This window comes from Cervus elaphus, chromosome 2, assembly GCF_910594005.1.
Source record: "Cervus elaphus chromosome 2, mCerEla1.1, whole genome shotgun sequence".
In the NCBI taxonomy this organism is placed as follows: domain Eukaryota; kingdom Metazoa; phylum Chordata; class Mammalia; order Artiodactyla; family Cervidae; genus Cervus; species Cervus elaphus.
Genome location: NC_057816.1, coordinates 1,170,487 through 1,186,240, shown reverse-complemented (window position 1 = coordinate 1,186,240; position 15,754 = coordinate 1,170,487). Strand labels below are relative to the sequence as shown.

Below are 15,754 nucleotides of genomic sequence, written 5' to 3'. Positions count from 1 at the left end.
CGTCTGCTCCTGTGTGCCAGCCTGCTCCTGCTCCGGCTGTGGCAAAGGGGGCTGCGGCTCGTGTGGGGGCTCCAAGGGGGGCTGTGGCTCCTGTGGGGGGTCTAAGGGGGGCTGTGGCTCCTGTGGGGGGTCTAAGGGGGGCTGTGGCTCATGCGGGGGGTCTAAGGGGGGCTGCGGCTCCAGCTGCTGTGTGCCCGTGTGCCGCTGTGTGCCAACCTGTTCCTGCTCCAGCTGTGGCAAAGGGGGCTGTGGCTCCTGCGGCTGCTCCCAGTCCAGCTGCTGTGTCCCCGTTTGCTGCTCCCAGTCCAGCTGCTGTGTCCCTGTTTGCTGCTCCCAGTCCAGCTGCTGCAGACCCTGCTGCTCCCAGTCCAGCTGCTGTGTCCCTGTTTGCTGCTCCCAGTCCAGCTGCTGCAAACCCAGCTGCTCCCAGTCCAGCTGCTGCAGACCCTGCTGCTCCCAGTCCAGCTGCTGTGTCCCCATTTGCTGTCAGTGCAAGATCTGAGGCTCTGCCCTTGTGTTCCTCATGTTTGGAATCTTATGTTCTTATGGCTTTCCTGCATCAGCTCCCATCCACACATCCTCCCTGATTTACCCACAGCCTCCTCTCTTCCTCGCTCATGTACACATCTCCCTCCAGGCTCAACACTGGGGCCTGTCTTTACCCTCCTCTCCAGGGAGATGTGTACTTTCGGTCACAGGAGACGCATCTCCTTGGCATCAGGTGGCCCTTCTGAGTCATGTGTGGGTCACCTTCTGCTCTTCCTGGGCCAGCTGGGACCCTGCAAGGCCAGGTCCATGTTCTGAGTGATGGCTAAAGACCCTCCTTCCCTGGGCCCTCTGCTCCCTACGAGAGCTTCCTTCCTTCCTTCCTGCTGCCTCCAGCTCCCTCTGTTTATAAAAATAAGAACTGAATTCCCTCTAATAAACATCCCCCATCTCTGACACCAACTGTGACTGTCTTCCTTTCACCCTGTTTCTTGGGTGGTGACGATTAGCGGCTTCTTTGTAAATGTGCTCTGGGATCCCGAGAATCGTGCTGGGAGGTCCAGGCTGGAATGCCCACATGTTCACAAACCATCTACTAGTTTCTGTCTTCCCAGCAGTCCCCAAATAGCCTCACCCTCTCTGCTTCCAGAACAAGAGGGCTCAGCCCTGGGGAAGTGGCAGTGGAGGGGGGGAGGGGGAGTGGTGGTGGAGGCGTCTACCCAGGAGGTCCTGATGGGCAGACAGTTCTGAGCACTGACACCCATCGAGTAGGGATATGGTATGTGTACCCAGTTGGGTAAAAGACGCCCACTCTCCCATCTCCTTCTCCTCCCAGGTCCCAGGACAGGAAATGCTGGTCCTCAGAAAGACCACAGAGCCAGCCACGGTTGGGGAGAGGAGGTGTAAAACACCAGGATCCCCTAACCATCAAGCCACATTCCACCTTTTATAAATTATTGAATGAAAAATCCTTCAAATTCTATACTGCTTTACAATTTTCACAAGTCTGACACACAGATCAATGAGACAGGATAGAAATAAACCCATGCTGCTGCTTCTGAGTCGCCCAGTTGTGTCTGACTCTGCGACCCCATGGACTGTAGCCCACCAGGCTCCTCTCTACATGAAATTCTCCAGGAAAGAGTATTGGAGTGGGTTGCCATGCCCTCCTCCAGCAGATCTTCCAACCCAGGGATCGAACCCAGGTCTCCCGCACTGCAGGCAGACTCTTTACCACTGAGCCACCAGGGAAACCCCATTAACCCATGTACATATAGTCAGTTAATCTATGACAAAGGGGGCAAGAATATACAGTGGAGAAAAGACAGTCTCTTCAATAAGTGCTGCTGGAAAAACTGGACAGCTACCAGTATAAGAATGAAATTAGAACATTCTTTAACACCATATACAAAAATAAACTCCAAGTGGATTAAAGACCTAAATGTAAGAGCAGATACTATAAAGCCCTTAGAGGAAAGCACAAGCAGAACACTCTGACATTAATCACGGCGATATTTTTTGGCTCCGTCTCTCACAGTAAAGGCAGTAAGAGCAAAAATAAACAAACAGGACCTAATTCAACTTAAAGGCTCTTGCACGTCAAAGGCAACCATCAACAAGATGAAAAGACAACAAAATGAATGCGAGAAAATATTTGCAAATGATATGGCAGATAAGGAGTTAATGTCTAACACACACAATCAGGTCACACAACTCAACATCGAAAAGAAAAATAACCCAATTTTTAAAAAGGGCAGAAGAACTGAATAGATAATTTTGCAAAGAGGAAATGCAAATGGCCAACCAGCACGTGAGAAGATGCTCACCAGCAATAACAATCAGGGAGATAAAAGTCAAAACCACAGCGAGATATCACCACCCACAGGTCAGCATGGCCATCACCAAAGAGGAAACAGGTAACAGAAGCTGGTGAAGGAGTGGAGAATAAGGAACCCTTGCACTCTGTGGGTGGAAAAGCAAATTGGTGCCGCCACTGTGGAGAACAGTACAGAGGTTTCTCAAAATACCAAAGCTAGAACTACCATACGACCCAACACTTCCACTCCTGAGCATATATCTGAAAGAAACCAAAAACACTAATTTGAAAAGATACATGCATCCCAATGTTCATAGCAGCACTATTTACAACAGCCATAAGTTGTATGGAGACAACATACGTGTCCATAAGTGTTCAACACTAAAAAATTAGGGTTTCCAATGCATAGTCTTTTCTGGGCTCCTCTTCTGTCCCTTCATCTATTTATCTGTTTCGGTGCTGGCAGCCAACTTTTAGCATCTGAGAGTTTAAGAACACCTTAATATCTGCCAGAGGGCCCACTCTTGCCCGTTATTCATAACTGCCTCAGTTACTCATCAACTTTACATAGAAGTTTTAAATCTATGCAGATGGCTGATTCATATCAATGTATGACCAAAAAAAATAAATTAAAAAAAAATCTATGCAGAAATTGCAAAATTAAATCCTTCTGGGACTTCTATTGGAACTGAACTGAATATAGAGCATAATATGGGGGAATTAACATTTTATAATGTTAATTCTTTCCACCCAAAACATAGTATCAGTTCAGTTCAGTTGCTCAGTCGTGTCCGACTCTTTGCCACCCCATGGACTGCAGCACACCAGGCTTCCCTGTCCATCACCAACTCCCAAAACTTGCTCACACTCATGTCCATCGAGTCGAGATGCCATGCAAACACAGTATACTCCACCATTTATTCAGTTCCTCTAAGTTCTTTGAAAAAAAAAAAAATCAAAGAGGGATTGCCCTGGTGGTCCAATGGCTAAGATTCCCAGCAGATTTTTACACTTTGCCCTTAGGGGTCTCAGGCATTCTTTACAGATCAATCCTTTGATATGTAAGATTTTGTTGGTATTTTAAACAATGGCTTACTCTCCTTTGGATTCTCTAATTATTTATGGTGAAAAGGAATGCTCTGGTTGATCTGGAAACCTTAAAAACATGAACTTGGCTTTGCTACTTGCTGGTTCTTCGAGGCTGTGATTTATTTATTTTTTTTTTCATTTATTTTTATTAGTTGGAGGCTAATTACTTCACTACATTGCAGTGGGTTTTGTCATACATTGACATGAATCAGCCATGGAGTTTCATGTATTCCCCATCCCGATCCCCCCTCCCACCTCTCTCTCCACCCGATTCCTCTGGGTCTTCCCAGTGCATGAGGCCCGAGCACTTGTCTCATGCATCCCACCTGGGCTGGTGATCTGTTTCACTATAGATAATATACATGCTGTTCTCTCGAAACATCCCACCCTTGCCTTCTCCCATAGAGTCCAAAAGTCTGTTCTGTACATCTGTGTCTCTTTTTCTGTTTTGCATATAGGGTTATCATTACCATCTTTCTAAATTCCATATATATGTGTTAGTATGCTGTAACGTTCTTTATCTTTCTGCTTACTTCACTCTGTATAATGGGCTCCAGTTTCATCCATCTCATTAGAACTGATTCAAATGAATTCTTTTTAACGGCTGAGTAATATTCCATGGTGTATATGTACCACAGCTTCCTTATCCATTCGTCTGCTGATGGGCATCTAGGTTGCTTCCATGTCCTGGCTATTATAAACAGTGCTGCGATGAACATTGGGGTGCACGTGTCTCTTTCAGATCTGGTTTCCTCAGTGTGTATGCCCAGAAGTGGGATTGCTGGGTCATATGGCAGTTCTATTTCCAGTTTTTTAAGAAATCTCCACACTATTCTCCATAGTGGCTGTACTAGTTTGCATTCCCACCAACAGTGTAAGAGGGTTCCCTTTTCTCCACACCCTCTCCAGCATTTATTGCTTGTAGACTTTTGGATAGCAGCCATTCTGACTGGTGTGTACCTCACTGTGGTTTTGATTTGCATTTCTCTGATAATGAGTGATGTTGAGCATCTTTTCATGTGTTTGTTAGCCATCTGTATGTCTTCTTTGGAGAAATGTCTGTTTAGTTCTTTGGCCCATTTTTTGATTGGGTCATTAATTTTTCTGGAATTGAGCTGCAGGAGTTGCTTGTATATTTTTGAGATTAATCCTTTGTCTGTTGCTTCATTTGCTATTATTTTCTCCCAATCTGAGGGCTGTCTTTTCACCTTACTTATAGTTTCCTTTGTTGTGCAAAAGCTTTTAAGTTTCATTAGGTCCCATTTGTTTATTTTTGCTTTTGTTTCTAATATTCTGGGAGGTGGGTCATAGAGGATTCTGCTGTGATTTATGTTGGAGAGTGTTTTGCCTATGCTCTCCTCTAGGAGTTTTATAGTTTCTGGTCTCACATTTAGATCTTTAATCCATTTTGAGTTTATTTTTGTGTATGGTGTTAGAAAGTGTTCTAGTTTCATTCTTTTACAAGTGGTTGACCAGTTTTCCCAGCACCACTTGTTAAAGAGGTTGTCTTTTTTCCATTGTATATTCTTTCCTCCTTTGTCAAAGATAAGGTGTCCATAGGTTCGTGGATTTATCTCTGGGCTTTCTATTCTGTTCCATTGATCTATATTTCTGTCTTTGTGGTTTTTTGAAAAAATAAACAAAATTGACAAACCATTAGCAAGACTCATTAAGAAACAAAGAGAGAAGAACCAAATTAACAAAATTAGAAATGAAAATGGAGAGATCACAACAGACAACACTGAAATACAAAGGATCATAAGAGACTAATAATAGACCAGCAGCTCTATGCCAATAAAATGGACAACTTGGAAGAAATGGACAAATTCTTAGAAAAGTGTAACTTTCCAAAACTGAACCAGGAAGAAATAGAAGATCTTAACAGAGCCATCACAAGCAAGGAAATCGAAACTGTAATCAGAAATCTTCCAGCAAACAAAACCCCCGGACCAGATGGCTTCACAGCTGAATTCTACCAAAAATTTAGAGAAGAGCTAACACCTATCATACTCAAACTCTTCCAGAAAATTGCAGAAGAAGGTAAACTTCCAAACTCATTCTATGAGGCCACCATCACCCTAATTCCAAATCCAGACAAAGATGCCACAAAAAAAGAAAACTACAAGCCAATATCACTGATGAACATAGATGCAAAAATCCTTAACAAAATTCTAGCAAACAGAATCCAACAACATATTAAAAAAATCATACACCATGACCAAGTGGGCTTTATCCCAGGAATGCAAGGATTCTTTAATATCCACAAATCAATCAATGTAATACACCACATTAACAAATTGAAAGATAAAAACCATATGATTATCTCAATAGATGCAAAGAAAGCCTTTCACAAAATTCAACACTCATTTATGATTAAAACTCTCCAGAAAGCAGGAATAGAAGGAACATACCTCAACATAATAAAAGCTATATATGACAAACCCACAGCAAGCGTTACCCTCAATGGTGAAAAATTGAAAGCATTTCCCCTGAAATCAGGAACAAGACAAGAGTGCCCACTCTCACCACTACTATTCAACATAGTTTTGGAAGTTTTGGCCACAGCAATCAGAGCAGAAAAAGAAGTAAAAGGAATCCAGATAGGAAAAGAAGAAGTGAAACTCTCGTTGTTTGCAGATAACATGACCCTCTACATAGAAAACCCTAAAGACTCTACCAGAAAATTACTAGAGCTAATCAATGAATATAGTAAAGTTGCAGAATATAAAATTAACACACAGAAATCCCTTGCATTCCTATACACTAACAGTGAGAAAACAGAAAGAGAAATTAAGGAAACAATACCATTCACCATTGCAACAAAAAGAATAAAATACTTAGGAGTATATCTACCTAAAGAAACAAAAGACCTATACATAGAAAACTATAAAACACTGATGAAAGAAATCAAAGAGGACACAAACAGATGGAGAAACACACCGTGTTCATGGATTGGAAGAATCAATATTGTCAAAATGGCTATACTACCCAAAGCAATCTATAGATTCAATGCAATCCCTATCAAGCTACCAACGGTATTTTTTGAGGCTGTGATTTAAATCATCACGTTCTTTACAAGAGGGTAAGGACGTCCCTCCTCCCATCCTCTGCTGAGAGCAGGGCTGGGCTCGCTGCCAGGCTTCCGCAGAGGGTCTGCAGTTTCCCCCAAGGGTTTCAGGGTTACGTTGACTGCGTGGGTGGGAATGCAGCCATTCCATGCATTCGCCTCTGATCTTTCCAGCCCCCACGGGGACCAGAACCGCCTTAAGGACCCAGACTCTGGTCAGCAAGCCTTGGTCCAGGCCCTGCAGATATATCCTCATCTCTGAAGACCGCCCCCAACCCCCCGCCCGCTGGACCCCTGCTTCCAACAGCTTGACTTGTGCAGCTCCTCTGAGCAACAGCACCTTAAAGATCTCCTCTGGCCACCACGCAACCAGCCTCCTGTTGGGGCCGGAGGGTCCCCCGGCCACTGCAGGGGACCGACTTGGACACCCCGAATCTCCCGCTCCGGCTCAGCCCTCCACGGGCCCTGGGGAGTCCCCTGCCCCCCACAATGGGGGGCGGGGAGCGGGGCAGGGCAAGGAAGAAAGGCCCAGAGGACGGGCGCCCCCACTGGGCGCGTCCTGCTCCTCCCGGCCGCTAGAGGGAGCAGTCTGAGGAGGAGACATCCTCCAAGGTCAGCGTCTAAGGCGGAAGTGAAGGCAGACAGGTGAGGGGCGGCTTCTACTGAGAGAAGGAGGGTAGGGCGCCTTGTCCAAACGGACACTCGCCCCCGACAGGGCTGGGCGAGGCTGGGGCCTGCCCCCCGCACAGACCCCCGACCTTTCCTCAGGGTGTTAAAAACAAGGCAACAGGCTTAAATCGAGGTGCTTCTGCTCCCCTCTGTCGCCAAACTGAGACAAGGCTGATTACGGTTTCAGCTTCTCCCAGGAATGGAATGTTGAACCCGTCCGTCAGGAACGGCCTGGTCAGCTCTGGTGATGTCGCCGGCCTGCTCGACCCCTGCTGCCCCAAAAGAGACCGACCTGGACACAGCCAGCCCATTCTTGGCCACCGCGACTGCCTCCCGCCTGGAGAAGCCTTCCCTGTGCAGAGCTCCTTGGAGTTCCTTCTGTCTGCTGGAGCGGGTGCTGCGAGTCACAGCGTGCTGAATAAAGGAAACAAGATCTTCAAATTGCAGTTGAGTTCTGTTTTTAACACAGGGGAAAAGTAGGCCAGAAAAAACCCAAACACCAGCAAGGCAGCTGACGAACCCCAGCTCTGGCTTCACTGGACGATTCCCACAGGTTAAGCATAGATGAACTGTGAGCTCACAGCCCAACATTAAACACTGCAGGAAACACCAAACCATGCAGGATGGATGTTTTCTCAGCCCAAACAACAAGCAGCCAATTTAGAACCCTGGAACCTCAAAGACAGGGATGGATGAATAGAATACACTTCAAATATTTAAGCATTAAAAATTAGAAAGGTATCAAACAGGTGCAAACAGGGCAGGCAGGGGTTTCCCTGGTGGTCCAGTGGTTAAGAGTCTGTGCTTCCAGCGCCGGGGGTGTAGGTTTAAACCCTGGTCAGGTAACTAAGACCTACATGTCACGTGGCAAAAAAAAAAAAAAGAGCAAAGGCATCTTTGGAAAAAGACAAAGTATAACTTCTGACAATTAACATTCAAAGTATCTTCCAATCAGCTATGGCTGAAGAGAAAGCTGAATCCAGAGAAAATACCCAGAATGCCACCCAGAAGATGAAACAGAACCTGAGAAAGTCGCCTCCAATACACGGGGACAGGTCAGCAGGCCCTCAAAGACCCAACCACACAACCAACTGTTCTCCCAGGCATCCACTCAAGAGACATGAAAACACACACCAGCACAAAAGCTTGAATGCAAATGTGTAGTGGCATTACCCAAGAGAGCCAAAAACTGGAAACAATCCAAATATCCATCAACAGGTAGATGGGTAAATACCAGGTGGACTATCCACACGATGGAATAACACTTGCTGATAAGGAGTGAAGAAATGAAGTAGTGACGACGTATTGATGCATTGACAATATGTGAAAAAAAATGAAAGTGAGAGTGTTGGTCGCTCAGTTGTGTCCAACTCTTTGCAACCCCATGGACTGTAGCCCACCAGGCTCCTCTGTCCATGGGATTTCCCAGGCAAGAATGCTGGAGTGGTTTGCAGGTCCCTTCTCCAGGAGATTTTCCCATCCAGGGATCGAACAGGCAGACTCTTTTGACAACATGGATGAGCCCTAAATTCAACATGCCAAGGGAAGGAAGCCGGTCACAAAGATCTCACATAGTATCATTTATGTGAAATGTCCAGAACATACAAATCTAGAGACAGAAAGTAACCTAGGATGGGGGAGGGGCAGGGGTGTAGGGTTGGGGAGGAAAGGGGAGTGACAATAATGGGTGTGGGGTCTCTTTGGAGGTGATGAAATGTTCTAAATTTGATCACAGTGATGCCTGTACAGCATCATCATGGAAATGTGCTGTGTGATTTTTTTTTTTCTTTTGGCCATGCAGCTTGTGGGATCTTAGTGTCCTGCTCAGGGAGGGACCCTGCGCCCTCTGCCGTGAAAGCACCCAGTCCTAACCACTGGACCGCCAAGGCGCTCCCTGAATTGTGTGCCTTAAATGGATGAATGGTGTGATAGGTGAATTTTATGTCAGTAGAGCTGTTTTTTTTTTAAAAAAAAAAAAAAAAAAAAAAACCATGGGCAGAGCAGCATGACATTTGTCCATTTGGAGAATAGAGGACAGGCTGTTTCCAAAGAGAATCTCCCAAAACAGTGAGAAAAAAGCACTGACTTCCCCAATGGCTCAGTGGTAAAGAATCCATCTGGAAAGCAGGAGACACTGGTTTGATCCCTGGGTCGGGAAGTTCCCCTGGAGGAGGAAATGGCAACCCACTCCAGCATTCTTGCCTGGAGAATCACCATGGGCAGAGGAGCCGGTGGGCCACAGTCCAGGGGGTCACACAGAGTCCCACACGATTGAGCACACGACACATTAAGCACCCTCGGGGCCCTGAAGCACCCTGCACATAAGGCAGGTTAAACAGTCAAACCCTCAGCAGACTCTAAAAGTGGACACAGAAGACGCATGCTCAGAGAGGAGGTGCAGACAGACAGACCCCAGCAAAGACAGCAGGTGGGCGCACAGAAAGCCCTGGGGAAGACAACCGCCAATCTGGAATTCTGTCCCCAGTGAAAATAGTGTCCACAAGTGCCGGGGGAAAGCCAACCGCCGTCATGGAAAACAGTCTGCTAAGACATGCTCTGTGAGGGGGCTGCAGAGGACGGTCCTGAGAAGCAGGAAAGTGAGAGGAGGAAGGACTCAGGTGTGAGAAGAGGGTAAACAGAGCTGTCAGCAGACGTGGGGGTGAGTTTAAGCAAACACTGGCTGTAAAAGTAAACAAGAACACACCACGAGGCAACAGAAAAACACACCCACACAGGATGGAGCTCGGGTCGAACTTTCCTGAGCTCCTCTCACTGTGCTCCAGAGGCAGGTAGAGGGCCGATCACATTTAGACAATGTTTTATTTAAAATATGTATGAAATAGGGGCTTCAGTGGTAAAGAACCTGCCTGCCAATGCGGGATACCTAGGTTCGATGCCTGGGTTGGGAAGATCCCCTGGAAAAGGAAATGGCTACCCACTCCAGGATTCTTGCCTGGAGAATTCAATGGGCAGAGGAGCCCAGGGGGCTACAGTCCATGGGATCACAAAGAGTCAGATACCACTGAGTGACTAACACTTTCTTTTCCTGGCACTCTCAATGCAGGGGGTGCAGGTTCAATCCTTGGTCAGAGAACAAGATCCCACACGCTGCAACTAAAAATCCCACATGCTGCAGCTAAGACTCAGAGCGGCCAAATTAATAAATAAAAATAAATATCTAAAAAATAAATGAATAAAAATATGTCTGAAATGGAGAGGGTTGTCAGTAACACAGGGAATACAGTAAATAACTCCTAAGTCAATCAAGGTAAAAAAAAAAAAAAAACTCTTAAAAACCCCATATTTGCTAAGAGGAATAGAAAGAAAGCATTAAAATAGGGCAATTAAATGCAAAGAAAGGAAGGAACAAAAGTAAATATATCAGAAATCACACTGAGTCACATGGATTCCGCTCATGGGTTGATGGACAGAACCCCCAAATACGGGAGTTTTTCAGGAAGTTCTACACTAGTCACAAGAGAGAACCCCAAAACATAAGTGCATAGGAGGCTGAAAGACCCTGGCCTGGAAAAGGCACGCCAGCCAGTGTCAGGACAATGCCTAATCGAGTAAGAGGTTTTCTTTTTTTTTATTAATTCTTTTTATTTCTTTGGCTGCACCAGGTCTTAGTTGTGGCATGTGAGATCTTAGTTCCCCGACCAGGAATCGAATCCAGGCCCCCTGCGTGGGGAGCACGGAGTCTCAGCCACTGGACCACCGGGAGGGTCCCAAGTAGGAGGTTCTGAACACGCTCCTTTAGTCAGTGATAAACAAGCAGGCAAAGAGTTTGTAAGGCCGCAGAGTATCTACAACACCGTAGGTTGTCGTAAAGGGTTCACTGAGCCTGGGGAACACAGAGGGCTCTTAAACACGTCGGGGCCACTTAGGAACTGTCCCCACGTGCCAGCCAGGGGCGTCCCCACAAATGCCAGACACCAGGACCCTATGCTCAGGCCTCCTCAAACCACAGGCAGAAATCAGGCTGTGCCATCGGCCACAAAAACCTGGTCACTAGGAACACTTCCACCGTTTCTAGACAACGCAGGGGCCAAAGAGAAAATCAAAAGGGCAATTATAAAAATAGTTACAACTGACTAGTAATGAAAATAGCACGTGTCAAAACTTGGGTTATGGAACTAAAACTTTATTTTAAAATAATGTTTAACCCAAAATGCTTGTTTTGGAAAAAAAAAAAGACTAGAGACTAATAAGCAAAGTATCTATAACAGAAAGTAGAAAGAGAAACAGTAGAGAAAGATAATAGAGTAGAAGGAAATCAATGTGAGAACAAAAACAGTTAATATTTTTTCAAACTTACAAATGCTTAATTATTATAAAGCAATATAAAATAGCATTAGGTTTTTTAAGAAAAGAAAAAAGCAATTATGTTAATTTTTAAACATCTCCCTGTGTCTATGCCTGAGTATGTCTGTGTATTGGCATCACAGATACATATAGTTTAGAATCTTGCTTTAGTCACTTAGCTGTACTCTTCTCATCTTATCCTAGGACTTTCAGCATTACACATACTTTCAGGATCTAGTTTTTCTTTATTAGTGAAGCATGGTTGATTTATAGTGTTGTGATACCTTCAGGTATAGAGCAAACTGATTCAGTTATACGTGTCCATAATCTATGCTTCTTCAGATTCTTTTCCTTTATAGGTCATTACAAAATATTGAATATAGTTCCCTGTGCTATACAGTACATCCTTGTTGATTATCTATTTTAATAAAAAAATATTTTTAAATACACAATAAAGATCAACACCACCAGAAACTGGTCTTTGCAAAGACTAAGAAAGTCACCAACTCCTGGCAAAACTGACCAGGGAAACAAAAGGGAAGAAGCAGGAATATATACTAAGTGTAGCAGTATATGACCCTGGGGAAGGAAATGGCAACCCACTCCAGTATTCTTGCCTGTGAAATCCCATGGACAGAGGAGGCTGGCGGGCTACAGTTCATGGGGTCGCAAAGCAGTGTATATAAAGTAGGAGCCAAACCAGCACATCGACAGACCCAGCAGTTATCAAACAGGAGACCTCGGTGGAAAAGTGCCTGCCAATAAATGAGAAAAACTTGAATTTGTGACAATCTTGTCTTAAGAGACAGGAACAGGCCAAGGATATCTCAGCCACATGAATCAGTGAGTGAAACTTCACCCTCCGGACAGTGAATGAGACTCACATTGCGTCACAAACAGGTTCTACCAAATGACCGAGCGATGAATAACTCCTCACGCAACAGACCTCTCCAGCCAGTAGAAGATGTGGGACACACCCATCACCCCCACCCCCAGGCCGGTGTGAGCCCAACATCAGAAGTGGGGCAGGGGAGTCTGGGAAAATGAAAACCACTCGACGGGCTTGTTTATGAACTAGGCATAAAAACTCCGTGAGCAGAACCAATCCAGTAATAACAGAATGTGAAAGCTGTAACCATGCTCAGGAACACAAGGGCTATTTACATTTTAAATCAATCCTAAAATTCACCATACTAATCAAAGGAGAAAACTTCTAGCCACTTCAACAGCTGCAAAAATACTCAATAAACTTCAACATCCACCGAAGATAAAGGGAAAATCGCTGGACTAAAAGGAACATCCCTTTATCTGACAAAAGTCTGCACCAAAAGTTCACAACCAGTGTTTCATATAATAGTGAAATGTTAGAAGCATTACCTTGAGTGGATGTGAGCAAGGTGACATTGCAACCTATGGGGAAGACCTTGATATTGGAAAAAATAAGAAAATGAAACCCTGACTTCAAAAAACGTCCAAAATTTCATTCCAGGTAGATTCCTAAAACTCCAATCTTGGGTTTCCCTGGTGGTTCAGATGGTAAAGAAGTCACCTGCAATGCAGGAGATCTGTGTTCAATCCCTAGGTGGGGAATATCCTCTGGAGAGGGAATGGCAACCCATTCCAGTATTCTTGCTTGGAAAGTTTCATGGACAGAGGAGCCTGGTGGGCTACAGTACATAGGTCCTCCAAGAGTCAGACCTGACTGAGCAACTAACACTTTCACTTTCAATTTTTCTAATCCAACATGCACTGAGCTTTGGACAAGAAAAGTGCAGTATTGTTTGAAATAGCGACAAAAAAGAGACAAAATGTCCAACAACCGGTAAAAGGGGATAAGTCAGTGGAGGAGCCTGGTGGGCCACAGTCCATGAGGTTGCAAAGAGTCGGACACAACTGAGCGAATAACACTTCCACTTCCTTGTAACTTTAGCAGTGGATAAACAGAGCGATGTGCCTCACCTGTGTTGTTATTTATACCCTTTGTAGAGCTAAAAGACATCATTTTTAATCAAGGAGTCTCAGACATGGGATGGACCCTTGGGGGTCTCCCTCAAATCTGGACACAGATTCAAAAAGGGGAACTTGATTCAATGAGTGGCCAGTAACAGCTAATGACACGTGGACCTTACTTCAGGGGCTGATATCCAGAGGAAAACAAGAAGAAAGTCCCAAACTGGGAACAAACAGGAACCAGGAAGGGAGCACGTGCCCAGGTCACACCTGCCCCGGCAGGTATATAAAGGCTCCTGGCCCCGGAGGCCCCACACTGAGCACCTTCTCTCTCTCCACCTGCTCCTCTGACCTGCTCCACCCTCCACCCACCAGAACCATGGGCTGCTCTGGCTGTTCCGGGGGCTGCGGCTCCAGCTGCTGTGTCCCCGTCTGCTCCTGTGTCCCCGTCTGCTCCTGTGTGCCCGTCTGCTCCTGTGTGCCAGCCTGCTCCTGCTCCGGCTGCGGCAAAGGGGGCTGTGGCTCCTGTGGGGGGTCCAAGGGGGGCTGTGGCTCCTGTGGGGGGTCTAAGGGGGGCTGTGGCTCCTGTGGCTGCTCCCAGTCCAGCTGCTGCAAGCCCTGCTGCTCCCAGTCCAGCTGCTGCAAGCCCTGCTGCTCCCAGTCCAGCTGCTGCAAGCCCTGTTGCTCCCAGTCCAGCTGCTGTGTCCCTGTTTGCTGCTCCCAGTCCAGCTGCTGCAAACCCAGCTGCTCCCAGTCCAGCTGCTGCGTCCCCATTTGCTGCCAGTGCAAGATCTAATTTTCGGTTTTACAGGGATTCTTACTAGACCCAGCACCATCCCTGGTCCGGAGTCCTGGGCTCCAGTGCAGCCACCCCATCCTCCTCCCTTTCCAAGCGTGAGCATTTTATTGACCTCCTATCAAATGCGATGGGGGTGTATGTCCAATGATGACTTCCAAAGCCTCATTCCCAGCATCTGGAGACCCTCCCCAGCCACCTGCAGCAGTGAGTGGCCAGTCCCAAGCCCTGCCCAGCTGCACCTGCTCCCGCGAGGACATCTGAGCAGACGACACAGGCTTTTCTCAGCTCTGCCCATTCTGTGTCACGGCCACTCAGATCTCTCTGTCCCTTAACCTAATAAAGTCACTCATCCCAGAACCCATTGCTGTTTGCTCTATTTGTCTGTCTACAGCCCTCTGCTGGGGTGGGCAGGGTGTGTGTCAGAATTACACCTGTGGCCACGCTCATTCCTGGACCTGCTAACAGCCCACCTGCCCGAGCTGCCCGTAGCGTCCTCAGCTAATGTGGATCTCCGTCTCCCAAATGCTGTGTGTGTGTTTTCTACAGCCAGCTAGCTGAGCAGCCTTGAGCAAGTCACCTTTCCTCCCCGGACGTCAGTGTCCACACCTGTAAGACGGGCTACTGACAGCACCTTCCTTGCAGGAAGTGCTCCGTGAACAGTAAAGCAGCTGCATGAGGCGGGACTACGCTGAGCCAGCCAGCGCTGGGTTCTGCACACACCCCGGGCTTAGTGCTGAGCTGAGTAGTGCGTTGACCAAAGCAGCCAGACCAGAGCATAGCCCCTCCTGTGTGGGCCTGGCGCTGTGCGCCTCCTGAAAGCCCACAGCAGCCCCAGTGCACCGGTGTGAAATGGCCCGATCCCTGATCACGGTGAAAACCAAAGCCACACCCTCTCTCCACCCAAGCCATCCCAGACCCGCTCACCCAGAGTCTCACGATGTGAGTCATAAACCCTGTCCTGCCCTCTCGGTGTCATCAATGCTGATATCCGAGCCAGTGTGGGGGCAGACGGTTCATCCCACCTCCTGCAGGGCAGCCACAAACCAGTGACACTTCCCTGTGTCCCCACTTACAGAGCTGGGCAGCCAGGACTGAAAACCTCAAAGGCTGATGCTGAGCCCACACTCCTACCCTCTGGAATGTGACGGTTTGTGATGGTGTGCAAAAATCAAGAGAGCAAAGCTTCTACTTCCAGAGGGGATATAACATTTATGGAAGGCCCACAATCCCATTTTGGCAACTGGAAAAGGCCAAATTAATTGCAAAACCCATAAGTAAAAACACATCAGTAAATTTTACACAACCATCATGGAGAGCAGAATGGTAGTTCCTTCAAAAACTACAAATAGAGCTACCACATGACCCAGCAATCCCACTACTGAGCGTATGTTTTCAGAAAACCACAATTCAAAGAGATACACGCACCAGTGTTCATAGAAGCAATATTCACAATAGCCACGACATGGAAGCAACCTAAATGTCCATCAACAGAGGAACGGATAAAGAAGATGTGGTACATATATGCTAAGTCGCTTCAGTCATGCCCATCTCTGTGGGACGCTATGGACTGTAG

The 15,754-nt window shown here is 46.6% G+C and overlaps 1 protein-coding gene across 2 annotated transcripts; it reads right to left on the bottom strand.

The window, feature by feature from the left end:
- Window positions 1–13,636: 13,636 nt before the first annotated feature.
- LOC122707563 (probable basic-leucine zipper transcription factor N) lies at window positions 13,637–14,562 on the bottom strand. Of its 2 annotated transcripts, none has more exons than XM_043923158.1 (2): window positions 13,869–14,562; window positions 13,637–13,832 (listed from the first exon to the last, which is right to left on the bottom strand). In XM_043923158.1, exons 1-2 carry the CDS (start codon window positions 14,154–14,156, stop codon window positions 13,647–13,649), a joined length of 474 nt encoding a protein of 157 aa, XP_043779093.1. In that variant the 5' UTR covers window positions 14,157–14,562; the 3' UTR covers window positions 13,637–13,646. The 2 variants fall into 2 exon arrangements, with proteins under 2 accessions (XP_043779093.1, XP_043779083.1); XM_043923148.1 differs by having other exon boundaries at window positions 13,637–13,907; window positions 13,938–14,561.
- Between the last annotated feature and the right edge of the window lie 1,192 nt (window positions 14,563–15,754).

Coding starts and splice junctions, on each gene's coding strand:
- LOC122707563 (XM_043923148.1), bottom strand. CDS start 14,156: ATGGGGACGCAGCAGCTGGACTGGGAGCAGCTGGGTTTGCAGCAGCTG. Junction 13,908..13,937: donor CCCCCTTAGACCCCCCACAG/GAGCCACAGCCC, acceptor GACCCCCCACAG/GAGCCACAGCCCCCTTTGCC.